A 21,654-nucleotide genomic window follows, 5' to 3' on the forward strand; every position below is an offset into this window, starting at 1 on the left:
TCGGAAAAATCGTTAAAAACTACCCCCACAACAAGCTTGCAGACTGGGGCTTAAAAATACTCTAATCAAGTCAAAATTTGACAATCGCTAGTTTTTCAATACGAGAATTATCGGTACAAAAATTTCAGCCTATTCGAAGAAACCCGCAAAAATCACCCCCAAAACACCCTTGCAGACTGGGCGTTAAAAATGCTTCAATCAAAGCAAAACTCGACAGTGGCTTATTTCTCAATACAAAGTTTGTTGATACAAAATTTCAAGCCGTTCGGAGAAACCCTTAAAAATCACCCCCAAAACAACCTTGCAGACTGGGGGTTAAAAATGCTCCAATCAAGTCAGAACTCGATATTTCTTAATTTCTCAATACGAAGATTGTTGATACAAAATTTCAGCCAATTCGAAAAAACGCTCAAAAATCACCCCCAAAACAACCTTGCAGACTGGGGATTAAAAATGCTCCAATCAAGTTAAAACTCGATATTTCATAATTTCTCAATACGAAGATTGTTGATACAAAATTTCAACCCGTTCGGAGAAATCGTTGAAAACTACCCCCAAAACAACCTTGCAGACTGGGGCTTAAAAATACTCCAATCAAGTCAAAATTTTATATTCGCTAGTTTATCAATATGGGGATTATCAATACGAAATCTCAGCCTATTTGAAGAAACCCTCAAAAATCACCCCCAAAACAACCTTGCAGGCCGGGGATTAAAAATACTCCAATCAAGTCAAAACTCGAGATTTGCTTATTTCTCAATACGAAGATTGTTGATGCAAAATTTCAACCCGTTTGGAGAAACCGTTAAAAGCTACCCCCAAAACAACCTTGAAGACTGGGGCTTAATAATATTATTACCAAATTGAAACTTGGTGTTTAGTTTTTATCTATACGAGAAGTGATAATGCAAAAAAAACAGCCTTTTTTAAGCTGCTCTTAACAAGTACCCCAAAGCAATCTTTCATACGGGAGCTTAAAAATACTCCAACTGAGTCGAAAGTTACCACTTGCTGAGTTCTTTACACAAAAAATTATCATGTCAAATTTTAGTCACCTTGAAGCAACTTATAAAAATGATTGATAGTTGACATTCATTTAAAGTACACGTAGCGGAAAAATTTCAGACACATATAGACACACAGAGACAGTACATTATGTCTAAAGTAGGTGCGCACCATAGAGGTAGAATGAGAGGAGGGAATATTGTTTGAAAAAATGCCTGGTACCGCGCTTTCTACTAGGGTCATAAATGATTCTTCCAGGTCCTCCGAGAAACTGGTTGTTCCAGTGGCGTGCTCGAAAGCGTTTGCGGGATACTAGGCATAAAACAAAAATAATTTCATAAGAAAGCATATAAAAGCAGCAGCAGCTTGGGAGACGTCTGTAAGAGTTAACGGCATTATTTTCGCGTGAAAACGTTTATTAACTGCCAAACTTATAATCAAATGATGAAAAACACTGTTTACAACAACAGCCTCCTTTATTGTTTTAATTAAGAAAATATCCTAATTGGTCTGTTTCTGTTATTTTGTTAAATTAAATTAAATTTTGCGTTTATTTGTCTTCTTCTTTTTGTTAATTTGTACATCATGTATCAACAGTTTATAAATAAGGTATGTAGTGCGATTGGAAAGATTAAAATCATGTATATTTTCAAATTCTATATTTTTTTTTCTTGCATTTTCACATCTATATCGTTATTTCCATCTAAGAATTTAATTTATCAATGCAACTAAAATTTGCCTAAATACATACACTTAACTAGATTAGTCTTAACTGTAGTCGTCTTTACTTTTACTAAGACTTTCCAATTCTATGTCACTTTTACCGCGCTAGTACGTAAAAGAGTTTTGAGAAAAATTTACATATACTCCTATCTTTTTTTTAACTTAAAATGCAATCGAATCAAGTTACATTTGCAACAGCGTAACCAAACAACCTTTCTTATTTCCCATTTTATACAATTTATGTCATAGATTTATGTCAATTAACGCTTAAACAATGTCATACAAAATAGAGTTGCAAAGAGCCATATACCAGTTAGTTACCCAAGTATCTAAAAGTGAAATTGTGAATATATTTTGGACCAAATATATTACACGCGCAACTATATACAGAACAATTAAAGACTGCGAGGTAGCAATACCACAATAAGTTTAGAAAGATTAAGAAGAAAGACAAGAGCCTGGAACATCAACAAGAAGATTGGCTCGATCGAGAACTCTAAATCCTATATAACAGTTTCTAGAGAAATAGGCAAAAACAACTTAAAATACAGCAAAAGAGCTAAATGTTCAAAACATACAGCATCGCCGTTAGATAGAATTCTTAGATGTTGCCGACTATCGAGAATTCATCATTTTCTGGACAATAGTGTGGTTGTGCTGGGCGATGAAAAATATTTTACGTTTGCCCATTCAGAGATGGAAGGTAACGATGGATTTTATACAAACAATATAGAAGAAATTACAAGTAAAATTTAAGTCGAAGGCAAAGTTTGAAGATAAAATTTTGGTTTGATGGGCTATATCTCAGGCCGGCGTTTCAGCACAATTCATTGGCCGTACTAGAGGTGACGCGGTCAATACATAAAAATATATGGGAACACCATAATAACGACGATGTAATATTTTGACCAAATTTAGCAAGTTGCCATTATACTAGAATGTCCAGGGATTGGTTAGAAAGCAATAATATAAGTTTTGTACCTAAGAAAAGGTAATCCCCCCATAGTGCCCCCCGTGCGAACAATCGAAAACAAAATTTGGGGAATACTAAGTAGAAAGGTTTACAACAACGACTGGGAAGCCAATTTAGAAGAACAATTAAGAAGAACAATTTACCAGACAGTTAGAGAAATGGACGTGGACACCATCCAAAGGCTGTAAGACCTACATATGAAGACAATTTTGCGTCGTATTGAATATAACGAATCTTTATCTGTTTTCCCATTAATAATAATTAATTAAGAAATTAGCACATTTCTGGGTTCTTTTTGAAATTCAAATAAAATTAAGTTTGAGCTTCTTATTATTAATTTAAACTTTCTCTCAAAACGTTTTTTTTTTTTACGTTAGGTTTCTCGGAAATTAAAAATGTCTCTAATTTTCTTTAAAATGTCTTTAAGATTTTGTTTCCTCTGAATTTTAAATTTTCTATTCTGGACACCACTAACTTTGTATTTTTTGACTGATGATGAAGGTTTAATTATATCTCAAAGAACTCAGAACCAGCATATAGTATGTACTGAATGAACCAAGTTAACAGCAAAAATGACGTGTAAAAACGCACAAAAAATGAGAGATTGGACGAAAAAATGCCGAACTTATGCATTCTTACATAGTAGCAACAATTATCTAACAGCGATAAACATGAACTCAAATTATCACAATTCACGTATCTGTAACAAATACTCCTATATTCGTAATTTATATATTTTTTAAATTTAAATATTAATAAATTAATTAATAATTAACAATAAAATAATACAAAATAAATTAATGTCAAATTTTGACTTGATTAGAGTATTTTTAAGCCCTAGTCTGCAAGGTTGTTTTAGGGGTAGTTTTTAACGGTTTCTCCGAACAGGTTGAAATTTTGTATTAACAATCTTCGTATTGAGAAATAAGCAAATATCGAGTTTTAACTAGATTGGAGCATTTTTAACCCCCAGTCTGCAAGGTTGTTTTAGGGGTGATTTTTGAGGGTTTCTCCGAATGGGCTGAAATTTTGCATCAATAATCCTCGTATTAAAAAACTAGGGATTGTCAAAATTTAACTTGATCAGAGTATTTTTGAGCTCCAGTCTGCAAGGTTGTTTTGGGGGTAGTTTTTAACGGTTTCTGCGAACGGGTTGAAATTTTGTGTCAATAATTTTTGTATTGAGAAATAAGCAAATTTCGAGTTTTAATTTGATTGAAGCATTTTTTACCCCCAGTCTGCAAGATTGTTTTGGGGATGATTTTTGAGGGTTTCTCCGAATGGGCTGAAATTTTGCATCAATAATCCTCGTATTGAAAAACTAGCGAATGTCAAATTTTGAATTGATTAGAGTATTTTTAAGCCCTAGTCTGCAAGGTTGTTTTAGGGGTAGTTTTTAACGGTTTATCCGAACGGGCTGAAATTTTGTATTAACAATCTTCGTATTGAGAAATGAGCAAATACCGAGTTTTAACTTGATTGGAGCACTTTTAACCCCCAGTCTGCAAATCTGTTTTAAGGGTGGTTGCTAAGGGTTTCTCCGAACGACTTGAAATTTTGTATCAACAATCTTCGTATTGAGAAATGAGCAAATATCGAGTTTTAACTTGATTGGAAAATTTTTAAGCCCCAGTCTGCAAGGTTGTTTTGGGGGTGATTTTTGAGGGTTTCTCCGAATGGGCTGAAATTTTACATCAATAATCCTCGTATTGAAAAACTAGGGATTGTCAAAATTTAACTTGATCAGAGTATTTTTAAGCTCCAGTCTGCAAGGTTGTTTTGGGGGTAGTTTTTAACGGTTTCTCCGAACGGGTTGAAATTGTGTGTCAATAATTTTTGTATTGAGAAATAAGCAAATATCGAGTTTTAATTTGATTGAAGCATTTTTTACCCCCAGTCTGCAAGATTGTTTTGGGGATGATTTTTGAGGGTTTCTCCGAATGGGCTGAAATTTTGCATCAATAATCCTCGTATTGAAAAACTAGCGAATGTCAAATTTTGAATTGATTAGAGTATTTTTAAGCCCTAGTCTGCAAGGTTGTTTTAGGGGTAGTTTTTAACGGTTTCTCCGAACGGGCTGAAATTTTGTATTAACAATCTTCGTATTGAGAAATGAGCAAATATCGAGTTTTAACTTGATTGGAGCACTTTTAACCCCCAGTCTGCAAATCTGTTTTAAGGGTGGTTGCTAAGGGTTTCTCCGAACGACTTGAAATTTTGTATCAACAATCTTCGTATTGAGAAATGAGCAAATATCGAGTTTTAACTTGATTGGAAAATTTTTAAGCCCCAGTCTGCAAGGTTGTTTTGGGGGTGATTTTTGAGGGTTTCTCCGAATGGGCTGAAATTTTACATCAATAATCCTCGTATTGAAAAACTAGCGAATGTCAAAATTTAACTTGATTAGAGTATTTTTAAGTGCCAGTCTGCAAGGTTGTTTTGGGGGTAGTTTTTAACGGTTTCTCCGATCGGGTTGAAATTTTGTGTCAATAATCTTCGTATTGAGAAATAAGCAAATGTTGAGTTTCAACTTGATTGGAGCATTTTTAACCCCCAGTCTGCAAGATAAACTGTGGTCTGCAAATTAGAAACGCCTAAGATAAATATTGCGCATTTGGAGACAAACCAATGTAAATGTAAGTCATTGTTTATTTTAAGCAAACAATCAGTTTGTTTCGAATATTGACAAAGAATCGCTCCAAGTTTCCTAAAATGCATAACAATCTATACCAGGAAATTTTATCAGAGAGATTAAGACGTTAGTAAAACTAAAAAGCATTTAAATCATCTATTCCTCTACAAATTTCCAAACTATGCACTAATGACAATGCAGCCTTCTAATATTTTCTGTATAGTGAGTTTCATTGTGCTTCCTTGCTACGCAGCAAATGTGAGACCTGGTCGCTACAGTTTGATCAGATGGATAAATGAAAAGCAGTCACTTTGGACTGCGTGTGAAAACTTTGCTGACAATATAACTGAAAACTATTTGAAACGTTTAAATGGAGTCGCTGGGTTGCATCCTGACCCTGAATATCAACCACCAGTTAAAAGTTACAAGGCAGCGACAAATTCGATTCCTAAACATTTCGATTCAAGACAAGCGTGGCCGAAGTGCAGTGACACAATCGCCAATGTCCGACACCAAGGAAGCTGTGGTTCTTGTTGGGTAAAAAAAATAAGTTATACCAAGAAACGTAATCAAAGTTGTTATTACAGGCATTCGCTTCTGCCGAAGTTATGACCGACAGACTGTGTATAGACACTAATGGAACTAACAAATTTTACTTTTCTCCGGAAGATTTGTTAGAATGTTGTACAGATTGCGCAGCAGCTTCGGACCGATGTCTAGGAGGGTATGCAAGTAAGGCATGGGAGTACTGGATTGACAGTGGATTGGTTTCCGGAGGTGACTACAACACACCCATTGTTAGTAAAAATATTTCACTTACAACTTATAAGACACTCAGACAAATTTTAGGGATGTAAACCGTATTCTTATTCTGCCTTCTTTGAGAGTGTTGCCCCGAAGTGTCGTCGCCAGTGCCAGGAAACTTACGATCTGTCTTACACAGATGACAAACAGTTTGGAAAAAGTTTCTATATGGTGGGTCCCCAAACTGATCAAATTCAAACTGAAATTATGACTAACGGACCTGTAGTGGCGATTTTTGAGGTGTATGAAGACTTTTATTACTACGGAAGTGGTAATCTCGAAGGGTTAACAATCACTTTTGTTACTTAATTCTAATCATGTAGGTGTTTATCGACACATTATTGGCCCCAAAATGGGAAATCATGCTGTGAAAATTATCGGCTGGGGCACCGAATATGAAGTTCCCTACTGGCTTGTTGTGAATTCTTGGGGAAGGCAGTGGGCAAGACTAGGAGGATTTTTCAAGATATTAAGGGGTTCGAATCATTGTGGAATCGAGGCTTATGTGATTGGAGGAAACTCGTCATCCAAAAAATATGCTCCCATTATTTTTATTGTTATCATTTGCTATGTGAATGTGGTTTTGTTCGAAAAGTATTTTTATAAGTAATTAAACAAATTTGTTTGTGTTAAATTCATTCCAAAAATTGGAAGACATAAATATTTTTACTGTCGAAATTATGATTTTATATTTTTTACTCTGACTCAATATTTATCGCCTTTTATTGTAGCTTTCATCATTGTTTAAGCGTTCTGTAATAGTTATTTTCAAAGCGTATTTATCTCGAACTCACCTATTCGAGGACGTACTAATACACAGGTAACTTATCTCGAAAATCCATTACTTCCTGCCGTAATTTTAATGTTTGATCTTCAATATTAGGCAATATTTAAAATGAAAAACCTTTTTATTTTACTTCTTATAACTTATAAGGATTACCAATTTTTAGCACTTTGTTTTATATTACAAGTATTTCATTTGTTAGTGGTTCTAAAAAATATTCTCGTATAATAAAAAAAATGATAGATCATGTTTTAATGACCCTTGTGAAATCTAACAAACGACAATAAAATTGAATGACTAATCGCATAAAAATTGATTAGAAATGAAAAGAAAACTTTTAAATACTGCCGTCAGTGTTGGTTTTACACAATCATTACTTCATTAGATTGCTTAAATATCATCAAAAAACTATCTATATATATAAAATTGTTCATTCTTATCAAATTTTTATGGACATCTGTATCGTAAAATATGAACGATGAGTTCCTACTAAGAAATCGTTAGTGTTTACGACTATAACTGCGATTTTTTCCATTTATTTCCGGGTGATGCTTTAAAATGAAAATTTTGAAAATCAGAAATACACAAAATTTGTATACACTTTAATTTAGACTTTCGTATTGTTACGAAATACACCCTTACGCCGCCCCGGTACGAGGCTTATGGCTGTCGAGAACTCTCTGCTTTTATTACGCCGGTGATGATTCATCCTCAATACGACTGAGCGACGGAGCGCTAAAGAAACGCCTGAAGGGTGACTCATCGACGGTCGAGGGGCGGGCGCATCAAGACAAGTCTGGAGACGGTTACCGGAAGTCTCGAAGCGGCAGTCGCGGTGGATATTCGAGAAAGACCTCGATCACAGAAGACGATCGAGGTCTTTCTCGATTTAAATAGAGACGGAGTCAAGAGCGTCCGTGAAATTTGCCGGAATAATTTGTGTATATAATCGTTGTAATAGTTAGTCGTGTAAATCCGAGTTATTAAGAAATACGTTGTTCAGTTTTACCCACGCCAATTTTTATTCGCCCGTACATCAGTACAGTATACACCACAGGAAACACCAATGGAATAAATTCAAAATACTAGTTTCTTGCCGCTGTTCATTTGTTTGTGATGTCATTAACGTCTGAGCTGTGACGTTGCTTAGATATATCTTTCTTGCACGTAATTGTTATTCAATGATGTTTTTTTTTTATCTTTAATTCTGTTGCAGATGTTTCTGATTAGAGATAACAAAAAAAACAACTTCTCTACTAACTCAAAAAAGTTGAAAAGCTTTATCTTATAGTTTTAATTTTATTAAAATTGTTAATCATAAAATCCTGGACGCTGTGTGTACAATATATGGCGAAATCATGATCTGTGATAAACATCTCAGCAGTGAAACATATAAGCTTATTTATGATATTATGAATATAATTTTTATATAGCCGCCATCCGCTACGGCTTAAAATCTCATAAATGAGCTTATCTATTCTAATAATTTCGGTAGTTATTGCTTTGCAAAATATTAAAAATTTGATACCATTAAAACAGAAAACTGTTATGTTATTAAAAGTATAAACAAAGTTGCGCCATCTTGTTTAGTTACCTAGTTTTTAAAATTCTGAAATTATTCTCGTAGTAGTGTAAAAAATATACATAATATGACACATTTTTCTGAGTTTACATAATACCATTAAGACTTCCTAGTATCGGTGATTCCGAAAGATTGCACGTAATTGGCAAGATTGATAATTTATCAGTTGTAATCAATACAACCCATAAAAAAATGATAGACGAAAAAGATATATAATCCCCATTCAACCGAACATATCTAATCACGATCAAACTCTCCAAAAATGCACCCATTAACTATCGTTGTAACAGCGATCTTAATTTCACGTTCGCAACAACTGGAACAACCGACTACCCGTCGTTTACTCATTGACTTGATCAACCAAAATCAAACTTCTTGGACAGCCGGTGAAAATTTTCCTGAAAATGTAACAACCGAAAGTCTGAAACGTCTCAACGGAGCCCTGGGTCTTCATCCCGATCCTAACTTCCAGCTCGAAGTAAAACACCACAAGGTAGCCAGAAAGGAAATTCCGCAATTTTTCGATGCCAGAGAACAATGGAGCGAGTGTAGCGATGTAATTGCTACAATTCGAAATCAGGGTCGGTGCGGTTCTTGTTGGGTGAGTGTTCATATTTTCTGTACAAGGAACTATAAATTTGGTTAATTTGTTTGTTTAATAGGCCTTTGCTTCTGCTGAAACGATGGCTGACAGACTCTGCATAGCAAGTGGAGGAAAAACTAAATTTCAGTTCTCCCCACAAGATTTATTAGAATGTTGTAAACAATGTGTGCCGCAAGGTTATGACAAATGTGATGGAGGATACCTGGTATATGCTTATGACTTTTGGCTTAGCGACGGTATAGTGTCTGGGGGAGATTACATCATTAATAATTATACGGTAAGTGATCAGTTTCAAAAACCCTGATGACGACAATCTTTTAATGCGTATATTTGTTATTCAGACTTTTGTTAAGCAACTCTTACTTGAAATTGATGGTGTGACATGCAAGAATTATAAAAAATTTGTCTTAGAATCAACTTGTGAAAATTTTGCTACTAACAATGATTTAAATATTACTGGATAATGATTAAATAATATTTTCTGTTTATCTTTGATCTACTTTAAATTTTTCCAGGGATGTAAACCCTATTCGTATAATGCCTTTGAACATGGGCTGGGCCCGACGACGTGCCAACAGAAGTGCCATTCACTATATAACACCAGCTATAACGACGATAAAAAATTTGGAAAGCAAGTTTATCAAATAGGTATAGACGAGGCACAAATTCAAACCGAAATTATGACAAATGGTCCAGTGACAGCTATGTATGTAGTTTATGAAGACTTCTATTACTACAAAAGTGGTGTTTACCGGCATACAATAGGAAATTCCACGGGTAATCATGCAGTTAAAATTGTGGGATGGGGAACGGAAGCTGGCCTCCCATACTGGTTGGTAGCAAATTCGTGGGGGACAGATTGGGGTGATTTAAATGGATTTTTCAAAATATTGAGGGGCCAAAATCATTGTAAAATTGAAGAGTCCATTACAGCTGGAAAATCCTCTTCGGCTGTGTATCGTGCGATTCCAGGTCTTTTTATTTTTATTATAATGCTTAAGTACTCTGTATTGTAATAATTTTAATAAAGGTTTTTTACAATATATTCTAAGCTGATAATATACAACCAAATGATTTACATCTGGCGTCGTAAAAAGCCATAATAAAATTTTGTGTCTGGTTGGGCAACTGTTATTTTTATCACTTACATGATAACATATTAGTTATGGTTATGATTTTCCAGAAAATGCTACAGACTTGCCGTCTTGTTTTTATAAAGTTTGAAGAGACAAAAGGGGGAAGTACAGATATGAAACTCATTATGTCACCAAATATTTGTTTCTTGATGTTGTATATCATTTTTTCTGTTTTGGTTATTGTTTATTTAGTTTTTAATTTCCTTTCCATTATTGGTATGCACCCATCGTTCTTATTTTATTATTGTGTTGCAGCACAGTCACACCTTCAATTGTTGCAGAGATTGCTAAGCGAAGGTACTGATTCCAATTAAGGAATAAGTCAAACTCGCTATTGTAGATAACGTAATTCTTTTGCAAATACCGGCTAGTTAAAATTTGTATTGCCACATGCTCTATTATCTGCGCTTTGAACATAATCCATCCGTCCTTTCATTTGAACAGATAAGAATTATCATAAATAGAGAGCGGAAAATATACAGCAAAATGTTTAAATTTTTGATCGTATAACATGCTTCAAATTTGTGCAAATATGCAGTAACTTTATTAATATATACAGAGATTGCAGTTGCATATGCTCCAAAAATAAAAAAAAAAAACTAGTAACTGAACTAAATTTATTTGGTCTTCTAGTATGGTATGTGCGCGATGGACAACCCAGAAAACCGTCGACGCAGCGTTCTCGAACCATCGAGAGGAACTATAGGTTTAAATAGAGGCCACCGTCGGGAACGATTATTATTCAGTTAACGAATCGAGTTGAGCGAAGGGAGAGAGTCCAGTTGCGCCGGAATTATTTTGTACATAATCGCTGTGTAATCAGTCGTGTAAATTCAAGTTATTGAGAAATGAATTGTTGACTTTAACACACGCCGATTATATTCGCCCGTTCAACGTAACAATACTTTTCGAAAATATTTATTTGTAAACAGAAAAACTGCGTTCTACGTCCACAGATGTAAAAATACTTACCGATTTGTAGCAGGCGCAACAAAACACAGTTGCTTCTTGAAGAATAATTTCAGGAAAAGGTTTAATCCTTAAATTAATTTGAGTTATCTTCGACATAATTGACACACGTGCATTGCTTTAAATTTTTTCAATGCAAACTCACGAGAGAAAATAACAGGATAACGTCCCTTCGACCACCATAAAATATACTATTAATACACTTAAATAACGAACAAAAATTTTGGAAATGAATGGTATTTCCAAAATCCAATTTACCTGGAAGGACTATCATAAAACCCAAACCTTTCCTAGTTATTTGAAGCTCAAGAATAGATAAAATAAGATTTTTATTGTCTAACTTTCTTGTGATTTAACCTTTTTGATTGATCACAAGATGGCTGAGAGTAGTATTTTGAGAATAGCGAGTGCAATACCTTAAAATCAGGGTAAAACACCTTAACAATGTTACTTTTTCAAAACTAGGTGCTTACTTTTTAAATATACTTTTAAAAACAGGACAAAATCTTTGAAATATTTGCTTGTTAAATATACCTTCAAAAACAGCAAAATCCCTAAAAAAGTATTGTGTTCTGAAAGGGTCCTTACGAGTATAATAATAAAACCTTAAAAATATGACAAAATGAAATATCAGATTTTTAAAAATACTGTTGCGAAATAAACCCATACGCCTCCCCGGTACGACACCAATGGGTTTTTTAGTATGTGCAGCGGTGATGAGTGACTCATCATCGGTGATGGCGGCCGGGCGGCGTTCGAAAGAGTACAAGTCTGGAGCGAGTTACCCGAAGTCTCGTAGCCCAAAAAAACCTCGAAGCGGCGTTCGCGAACCATCTAGAGGAAAGTATGGGTTTAAATAGTGGCCACTTTCGGGAACAATGATTATTCAGTCAGCGAGTTGAGTCCAGGAAATGTTGAGAGAATCGAGTCAAGTTGCGCCGGAATTATTTTAATTTTAAATAGTCGTGTGCATTAGAGTTATTAAGAAATAAATTGTTGAGTTTTACCCACGCCGAGTTCAATCACCGATCATCGTAACATTTTATATTTCTAAAAAATAAGGCAGAATCCTTAAAATTTGGACTTTAAAAAAAGTACCTACTTTTAAAAACAGGCTAAAATCCTTAAGAAAGTGTTGTGTGCTAAATGGGCCTTTCTAGTAATATTCCAATCCTTTGAGCTCCTATTTTAGCTTTCTGATAATAATAAAAAAATGCTCCAAAGTTACTTCGGCAGAACTTTTCTCGCCGTTGAAGTGCAGTCTAACAAATCCCGCCTCTTTAAAAAATGAGTATAAAAAATGTGTGTTTTTGATAATCTTTATATAGTAAAAAGCAGTGGTGGAAATGATACTCGAACCCCCTGAGTCGCGGCGCCGTACAGACAATGTAAAATATATTTAAAGCACATAAATAACGCCATAAAATGTCCTTCAGCACTAGGTAATACCAATTTGAAGCTCAAGTGTTTATTTATGCTTATACATCGAAAGAAAGTCACGTAGAAATTAGTTTGATTTGAATGAATTCGTCTTTTCAAAACAGAGGACTAAAATTATTACTTAAACCACAATCGAACAAAATGTTGTGAAAGTATAAAAATGTGCGTATTCTCACATTTTCGAGAAAATCGGGTGACTCGTTCTTAATTTGACCAATAAAAAATTTCTGATGACGCCATCAACATAGATAATACTAGTCTCAGCAGAAAAAAAAGTAGTCACAGCGCATTACCAGTGCAAGAAAAAAAAAAAAAAAAAGAAAAAGACCAAGTTCGGCAGCGAACCCACGACCGCTTGTCACCAGTTCGCCTGTTCGCCGAGAAAGCCACTGAGCCACGCAGACTTATATTCCCTGTTGGTAACATAACGTTATTATACCTGCCTAATGTTTTTGCGAAAATTTAAACGCTTAGCGAATAACCGAAAACGGATTTGTGCACTACAAGTATATTTCTCTATAATATTAAAATCAATTTAAAGTGCGGTTCATTGAGATGATGCCATGAAATTGCTCGTGGAGACGATTAACCAAACGATTTACAAAATTTGACAACAATTGGTCCAGCAGTTTAGGAGATTACAGACAGACAGACAGACGGAAACGGGAGATTACTTTTTTCGTACTGTAGAGGTCATGAAACGTCGAGAAAACATAAGTGGCAATTCATCCGATAGACTCGATTACTGTACTTCCTTAACGTATGCTCGCAAGTAAAAAAACGGATCAAATTCTATTATAGAGTATTTTTGAAGTACATGTACAAAAAAATTGGTAACGGGCCTGATCTTTTACTCAAAAATTGTTGTGCACTACTGGGTTAAAGAGATTAAAGGATAATTCTTTAATAGTTGAGCAATCGAATATTCATAGACCAACAACACATTTCTTGTTTTTTAGCAATAAACAATTTTTTTTGTTCCATGTAGATAATAAAATGTACTGTAAAAGCTGTCAGTCTTGTATAATAGTTTAAGATCATCAATGTCATCAAGAAAGAGCAGTTTTTGGCAGGTCAGCAAGTCCACAAATCATTTACGTATAGTAAAAAGAGTGATGGCTCTAAGTTGGACACTTGCGGCACCAGAAGTGGGACAAAAACCGTCAGAAACAAAATTCTAATATGTACTTAATACTTATCATTTTTATGTCGCTTTCAGAGAGGCCAACACATTTGTGAAGTACCGGATTACGATTTCGATTACGATTACGAGAATTTGTTCGCAGAAAGATCAAATCATTTTGGTGGTATTAGGAAATAGCAAAGGTACTTGGTACCTAAGGGCCTGTCAAGGTGACTTAAACACACAAGAGGGTCACGATCAGGAATATATGAAAAGACAAAGGATTAACCACTTAATAAGAAAAATTGCCGCTGCGTTCCGATACACAAAAACCTGCGTGGTATAGTCACAGCAAATTTATAGGTATTTCGCTAATAGTACGGTAGAAGAGATTGATGAGAAATCAAAGGATCAAACATAAAAAAAGCTTACAAGATATATCACACAGAAAATACGAAATAACGAAATACAACATCTTGTAGATGGTGAAGGAAACGTTCAAAGCACCATCTCCCTACTGGCAGTTGAAAAGAGGGCCTCTTTGCTTGCTACTCTCTTTGATCCTAACACTACAGTGGAACACATAAGGAAACATATCAATAGTCTGTGACAACTTTCGGCCAAAGGGTTATTTCGCAGGCAAAAGTAGCGTTAAAGTGTATTCACAACAACAGCCTACACTTGACCTGAAAATTTTGTAATTTTAACCACCACACTTAAGAGCCAAAACAGAATGATGACACGAATGACACACATAATGTGGACTGGAACATTTTCTTGACTATATATAAACGACACTATTGTGTTTGTAAATTTTGACGTAAATGACATTTCTTTGTCGCTAAGTTTTGTCCGCGATTTTATAATCAACACAACCTAAATAAAAATTGTATCCGAAAAAATATAATTTCGTTCAACCCAGCAAATCTAATCACGATCTCTTAAAATGCACGAATTGACCCTAGTTGTAACAGCCATCTTAATTTTACGTTCTGGTTCACAAGACTATATTGAAACAACATTACGAGTACCAGAGACAATAGAAAACATAGGAACCATAACAGGAGCTTATTTTCGTGAAATCATTGACTTCGTTAACCAAAATCACACCTCTTGGACAGCCGGTGAAAATTTTCCTGCCAATATAACAATCGAAAGTCTGAAACGTCTCAACGGAGCCCTTCGTCTCGAAGCGAAGCTTAAAGTGAAATACCATCGCATAAGCAGAAACGAAATTCCGGAATTCTTTGATGCCAGAGAAGAATGTAGTGAGTGTAACGACGTAATTGCTACAGTCCGAGATCAGTTTGAGTGTTGGTGTTTTCTATACAAGAAACTATAAATGTATATACTTTGTTTGTTTAATAGGCCTTTGCTTCTACAGAAGTGTTGGCTGATAGAATCTGCATAGCAACTGGTGGAAAATAGTATATTATTAGCCAAGGTTGCAAAGCCAAGCATTCTAGAGCGAGCGCAAATTAGAACCCGAGACGCGCAGCGTCGAGGGCTCTGAAGCGCGAGGTCTAGAAGTGGCTTTACAACCGTGGTTAATATACTATTTTTTTCACTAGTAGAAACCATAAGACAATAAATTGAAAAAAATAAACGTTCAATTTTTTGACTCAACATGATTTTGTTTTGATTTCTAATCAAACTTAATCTAAATCTTCAACACAAAGAAAACCGTTTCCATTTGTCGCTAATCATTTTATCTTCTACAGTCTACCAACTACCATGCGTATTATCAAGTAATGTTAGTAGCACACATTTATTCATTTTTTAAGAAATAATCACATCAAGTATTACGTACACAACTTCAATCTTCTTTTTGAACCCGTGGTCGCAAAAGTTGAATTTGCTACCTCTAAATGAGTCGACATTTGCATGCTTCATGGCTGCTAGTGAAAAAACTAAATTTCAGTTCTCTCCACAAGACTTACTAGAATGTTGTCGAGTTGTGTGGTGGGAGGTGTTGATAGATGTGTTGGAGGATTTGCTTATGAATTTTGGTTAACCAATGGTATAGTATCTGGAGGCGACCACAACGATAGTAAATATACGGTCAGTCGTTAGTTTCAAAAACCTTCGAAATCTTAGGACATTATTCAATCATCGAGTAATGATGGTTACTGGACTACTCTCGAGAATAGGTTGATTAATTACTATCTGGTTTCATTGAACAATTTGTGAAATTTATTAAGTAAGGAGTACTTAAGGAGTAAAATTAGAATTACAGTTTCTATCGTAAAATTATCTTTACCGACAAATACTTAGTGCGACGAAATTCCGTTGTGACGGACGGACGGTCCGGAATCTCGCCGATAACGTGTGGTGGCGGTGTACCTGGGTGCCAAGTCTTGGCCCGACTAGTGTCGCTGGTATAGGAAACACGTCTGGTCGACCTAGACTTATGCGGCGACCTTCACACCATGGTGGCTCGGGCAACAGCTCCATTTTCTGAGGAGGGAGCGCCGGGGTTGCTCTCAAACCGGAGACACGGATTTCAGGTGGTAAGCGCCCGCGAAAACAAAACAGTAAAATAAAATGGCAAGAAATATTTTACACAATAAATAGGGTTTATTCCCCGCACCAGCTACACGGCTAAAATAATAATAAATCTATAAAATTATTTACAGCAATAAAACACATCAAGAAAGATAATAACATGTCCGGCACGGTCGTTCCTCCTGGGCGGCGACTTCCTTCAGGACGGGCTCCTCCTGGATTTGGGAGCGGCGACCTTGAAACCTGGAAATAGTGCGGTGACGATAACGACGCGTGCATTCCAAAAAAACAGGTGACGGTGGTACGGTTTTTCGTTCGGGGGCGGCGATTCAAAAACCGGTACGCAAACGGGTAGACGACCCAAAATTTACTTACGGAGGTCGGAGGGTCGAACTGCACTTCGAAACTTCACTCTTCCAAAAAAAACAGCGACAACACAGGCAACACTGCTTCGCTGCTGAAGACTTCCAGCCAGAATCCTCTGCCCCAAAAATGATGACATCTTACAATTTCGCTAAATAAATTACGGAGGTATTACATACCCTAGACATGCAGATTTTGGAAAAAAAATTACAGTTGTATAACAACATTTTACAATATCTAAATTTATTCGTTTACCTCCTAGTTAGTCTTAGTTACACAGGGTGACACAAAACAATTAGTGAATTAGGAAATTGATTTTTTTGTCAAATCAAGAACTACTCAAACTATTTTCCAGAAAATGTGAGTGAGTATTGTGACGAGCCGTCACTAAATGCGTTCACGAGAAAATCGTAACAAAAAGACGAATAACAAATCCGCAAAACATAACAAAATTCGCAAATTTGCAAATCTTAATTACATAACACGCACGTCTTAATCTGCATATAGTACCATTCGAACAGACAATCAAACTCGACCACCAATCCCCGAACGTAAGAACAAATTTCGCATATTCGCAAATTGCAAATATCATTGCGCTTGTCAGACATTGCGAATAACATCCGCAGAACTGTACACCCATAAAAACCGCTAATCGCAATTATTTATGAATTTTCATTCGAATTCGTACCCAAACTAAATAAAACAGCTGCAGGCGAAACGCAGACGCATAAAGAAAAGATTAAAAAAAAACGCCTCCTTTACGAACAAATGCAACAGACTGACGGAACGTAGCGATTAAGACATGGGAACTATGATGCAAGTTGAAAAAAAAAACGACGAGATACGACACAGTAGTCGCATAAAAACGTCAGAAACAAAACCATATCCAAACGAAATTAAGACCGGCAGACAAGATAAATGTGTAAAAATCTCTATAAAAGCAGTAGCGTAGGAAGTGATTTTAATTCAAGTTCCGAGTTGCAGTAGGACACTGTCCGTTTCCGTACCGAATTTTTTTTTGCCTGAATTTTGAAGAAACCCGAACTTAGAAAAATTTGCTGAGACCGAGAAGAAGATAGAAAAATCTCTATGCTGCGTCTGCGTAAGTCTGCCTTTCAGTCATACTTAACTTTTCTCGCTTTCCCTCTGTCATAATGTGTTCTCGATTTCATTTCGATTACCTATTAAGTGTTTAATTTATCGTTTTGTCGGGGGTTTTCGATACGTTTGTTGTGAACAGATTTTTTAGCGTTAACAGATGCTCTCGTTTGCGGGTGGTACTCTCGGCCTTGCGTCAAATTTTGGTCGTCGGGGTGGCTTTTTCGATAATTTACCGATCGCTTTAGATGAAAATTAATCCAACGTTTTCTTAATTTGCGGACTCGACCCCTGCGTTCGTGACACGGATATTTTAGATGAGTTTTTGGGAAGTTTCCGAATCGAAGGCATTTTAATCTGATTTTCTTGCAGTTGATAATTTTATTTTGAATTTCTTGCCGTTCAATATGATCCTGTTTCTAATTATTATTTTGCCATAGTTTTGGGAAACCTCGCATTTCATTTTAATTTAATATTCTCACTGAAGTTTAGCGCATTTATGGTAGGTACTAATTTCTCAGCGTTTAGTTTTACTGAAAAATTGTGACTATCCATTTGTGTTTTTATATGATTATCCCGTAACCGCAGATTTTCTTATGAACAGTTAATTTTAGTTGTTTTCTTTATTCTAAGTGGAAAATTTCTTTGATTTGCACTGAATTATTATTAGTTTTAATTGTTTTTAGCTGTTTTAATAGTAGTTAATTAGCGGGTAACTGCCCAGTCGCAGATGTTTTGATTTGTTGGGGCTCGACCGTATTTGTAGGTTTATAAGGTTTAGTTTCGTTACGTTATGGGAATTTCTTTTAGTTAATTAGTGGAAACCACCTATCCTAATAAAGTGTTTGAAACATCACTATAATAAGAGCCAAAACATAGTCAAAACAGAATGACACAAGTGAGATATAACGCAGATTGGATTAATTGGAACCTTTATTGGAATATTCGCTTGACGTATAAATGACAATATGGCGTTTGAAAATGTTGACGCAAATGATATTTCTTTTTTGCTAATATTTGCTCCCGACTTTGTGATCAACACAACCCAGATAAAGATTATATCTGAAAAAAATTTAATCTCCGGTCAACTGAACAAATCTAATCAAGATCGAACTTTCCAAAAATGCACCAATTAACTTTTGTTGTGACAGCCATCTTAATTTTACGTTCAGATGGTACAGCACTAAGGGAAACACCAAATAGATGTCGTGAAATGATTAACTTCGTCAACAAAAATCGTACATGTTGGAGAGCCGGTGAAAATTTTCCTGAGAATATAACAATGGAAAGTCTGCAACGTCTCAACGGAGCCCTCTTTATCAAACCTCAGTTCCGCCCTAAAGTGAAATACTACGACATAAGCAGAAAAGATATTCCGGAATTCTTTGATGCCAGCGAAGAATGGAGTGAGTGTAACGACGTAATTGCTACAATCCGACATCAGGGTCAGTGTGGTGCTTGTTGGGTGAGTGTACGTGTTCTATACAACAAACTATAAATTTATACACTTTGTTTGTTTAATAGGCTTTTGCTTCTACTGAAGTGATGGCTGATAGACTCTGCATAGCAACTGGTGGAAAAACTAAATTTCAGTTCTCCCCACAAGATTTATTAGAATGTTGTAGCCAATGTGTGCCGCAAGGTCATGACAAATGTTTTGGAGGATACGTGGCATCTGCTTATAAATTTTGGTTCAACAATGGTATAGTATCTGGAGGCGACCACAACGATAGTAAATATACGGTCAGTAGTTAGTTTCAAAAACATTCGAAATCTTAGGACATTATTCAATCATCGAGTAATGATGATTACTACTCTCGAGAATAGGTTTATTAATTACTATCTGGTATCATTGAACAATTTGTGAAGTTTATTAAGTAAGGAGTAAGGAGTAAAATTAGAATTAGAGTTTCTATCTTAAAATTATCTTTATGGATAAATAGTGCGACGAAATTCCGGTGTGGCGGTGTACCTGGGTGCCAAGCCTTGGGCCGACTAGTGTCGCTGATATAGGAAACACGTCTGGTGGCCCTAGACTTATGCGGTGATCTTCACGCCGCGCGGGTGGCGTCTTCGATCAGGAGTGACGGTCGCTCGGGCGCCAGCTCCCTCTCCGTGGGAGGGAGCGCCGGGGTTACTCTCAAGCCGGAGACACGGATTTCAGGTGGTGTTCGCTCGCGAAAACAAGAGAATAAAATAAAATGGCAAGAAATATTTTACACAATAAATAGGGTTTATTCCCCGCCACCAGTAAAAATAATAAATCTTATGGCTAATCTTAATTATTTACAGCAATAAAACAAAACAAGAAAAATAATAACACGTCCGGCACGGTCGTTCTTCCTGGGCGGCGACTTCCTTCAGGACGGGCTCCTCCTGGACTTGGGAGCGGCGACCTTGAAACCTGGAAATCGTGCGGTGGCGGTAACGACGCGTGCATGCGAAAAAAACAGGTGACGGTGGTACGGTTTTTCGTTCGGGGGCGGCGATTCAAAAACCGGTACGCTAACGGGTAGACGACCCAAAAGTTACTTACGGAGGTCGGAGGGTCGAACTGCACTTCGAAACTTCACTCTTCCAAAAAAAAACAGCGACAACACAGGCAACACTGCTTCTCTGCTGAAGACTTCCAGCCAGAATCCTCTTCTTCCGCCGCGGCGGTGCGGCGATCGTGGATTTACCCCCGGCCCTTGCGGTACGCCTCACGGTTTCCGGCCCGCGAAAATTCGCTTCGTTACAATAGTGACAAACACGTTGTGTCACTGAGTTTATCATTTTTGCTTAGTGTGATGATTGTCACAATTTGCTTGCCCATTGCCGAAAATTTGTTTATTCCAATTCTTCGAACTCTTGTTTTAGCTTTTTTTGCAAATTCTGTTTTAGTGTTTGGTACCATTATCAACACCGAACCCAGATCTTCCACATCTAAAATTTTCATATTATGCAGTTCATTTGATAGGATTGCTCCCATGATTCCCCTTATTAGAACGACCTTTAAAAATTCCTATCTATTATTTTAAGATTTACAAGATTTGTAAGAATATGCTTTTCTGTTCATTTTTGATCTCCAAACAACAACTTGAGAACATTTTTATTTTAAAATTTTTCAGGGATGTAAACGATTTTCGACTGAAGCTTATGAAGACGCAGTGGGCCCGACTTCGTGCCAACAAAAATGCCATTCAGAATATGGCAACAGCTACGACAACGATAAAAAATTTGGAAGTAATGTTTACCAAATAGATACCCACGAGCCACAAATTCAAAACGAAATTATGACAAATGGTCCAGTGACAGCTATTCTTGAAGTTTATGAAGACTTCTATAACTACAAAAGTGGTGTTTACCGATATACAGCAGGAAAATCCATGGGTAATCACGCAGTTAAAATTGTGGGATGGGGAACGGAAGCTGGCATCCCATACTGGTTGGTAGCAAATTCGTGGGGAGCAGAGTGGGGTGATTTAAATGGATTTTTCAAGATATTGAGGGGTCAAAATCATTGTGAAATTGAACAGCACATTACAGCTGGAAAATCCTCTTCGGCTGTGTACCGTTCGATTCCAGGGCTTGTAATTTTTATTATCATACTTAAGTTTACTCTACTTTATAATTAATAAAGGTTTTTACACGATATTGTAAGCTAATAATATACCGCCAAATAGAATATTCACATGATCACAGGTTAGTTATATGTAGTTACGACTTTCCAAACAATGCTACAGATATGAATCAACACTGGGAGTAACAAATGTGCCAGATCCGTTTTTGTTTTCATAAATAAATGTGCAATTTACTATTCTAAATTCCCAAACGAGAAGTTACTAAAGGTAAATAACAACTTAGGGAAAACCATCGAGCCCATTAAAATAATTACACCTGAATAAGCGAAATTGTAACATTTATATCTCTA

The 21,654-nt window shown here is 36.1% G+C and overlaps 3 protein-coding genes across 3 annotated transcripts; all 3 read left to right on the top strand.

Moving 5' to 3' along the window:
* Window positions 1-5,511: 5,511 nt before the first annotated feature.
* On the top strand, window positions 5,512-6,952 carry LOC135123570 (cathepsin B-like cysteine proteinase 5). The gene is made up of 4 exons (XM_064048353.1): window positions 5,512-5,870; window positions 5,921-6,130; window positions 6,183-6,408; window positions 6,461-6,952. The coding sequence occupies exons 1-4, from the start codon at window positions 5,523-5,525 to the stop codon at window positions 6,745-6,747; spliced, it is 1,071 nt and encodes a 356-aa protein (XP_063904423.1). The 5' UTR covers window positions 5,512-5,522; the 3' UTR covers window positions 6,748-6,952.
* Window positions 6,953-8,730: 1,778 nt separating this feature from the next.
* Window positions 8,731-10,152, top strand: LOC135123571 (gut-specific cysteine proteinase-like). The gene is made up of 3 exons (XM_064048354.1): window positions 8,731-9,104; window positions 9,166-9,384; window positions 9,623-10,152. The coding sequence occupies exons 1-3, from the start codon at window positions 8,766-8,768 to the stop codon at window positions 10,121-10,123; spliced, it is 1,059 nt and encodes a 352-aa protein (XP_063904424.1). The 5' UTR covers window positions 8,731-8,765; the 3' UTR covers window positions 10,124-10,152.
* An 8,585-nt stretch (window positions 10,153-18,737) lies between these two features.
* On the top strand, window positions 18,738-21,358 carry LOC135123826 (cathepsin B-like). The gene is made up of 3 exons (XM_064048702.1): window positions 18,738-19,206; window positions 19,266-19,484; window positions 20,852-21,358. Exons 1-3 carry the CDS (start codon window positions 18,865-18,867, stop codon window positions 21,356-21,358), a joined length of 1,068 nt encoding a protein of 355 aa, XP_063904772.1. The 5' UTR covers window positions 18,738-18,864.
* The last annotated feature ends 296 nt before the right edge of the window (window positions 21,359-21,654 follow it).

The sequence above is a fragment of the Zophobas morio genome, unplaced genomic scaffold (genome assembly GCF_036711695.1).
Source record: "Zophobas morio isolate AGI-343-1 ecotype UQ-CSIRO unplaced genomic scaffold, CSIRO_AGI_Zmor_V1 ptg000006l, whole genome shotgun sequence".
In the NCBI taxonomy this organism is placed as follows: Eukaryota; Metazoa; Arthropoda; class Insecta; order Coleoptera; family Tenebrionidae; genus Zophobas; species Zophobas morio.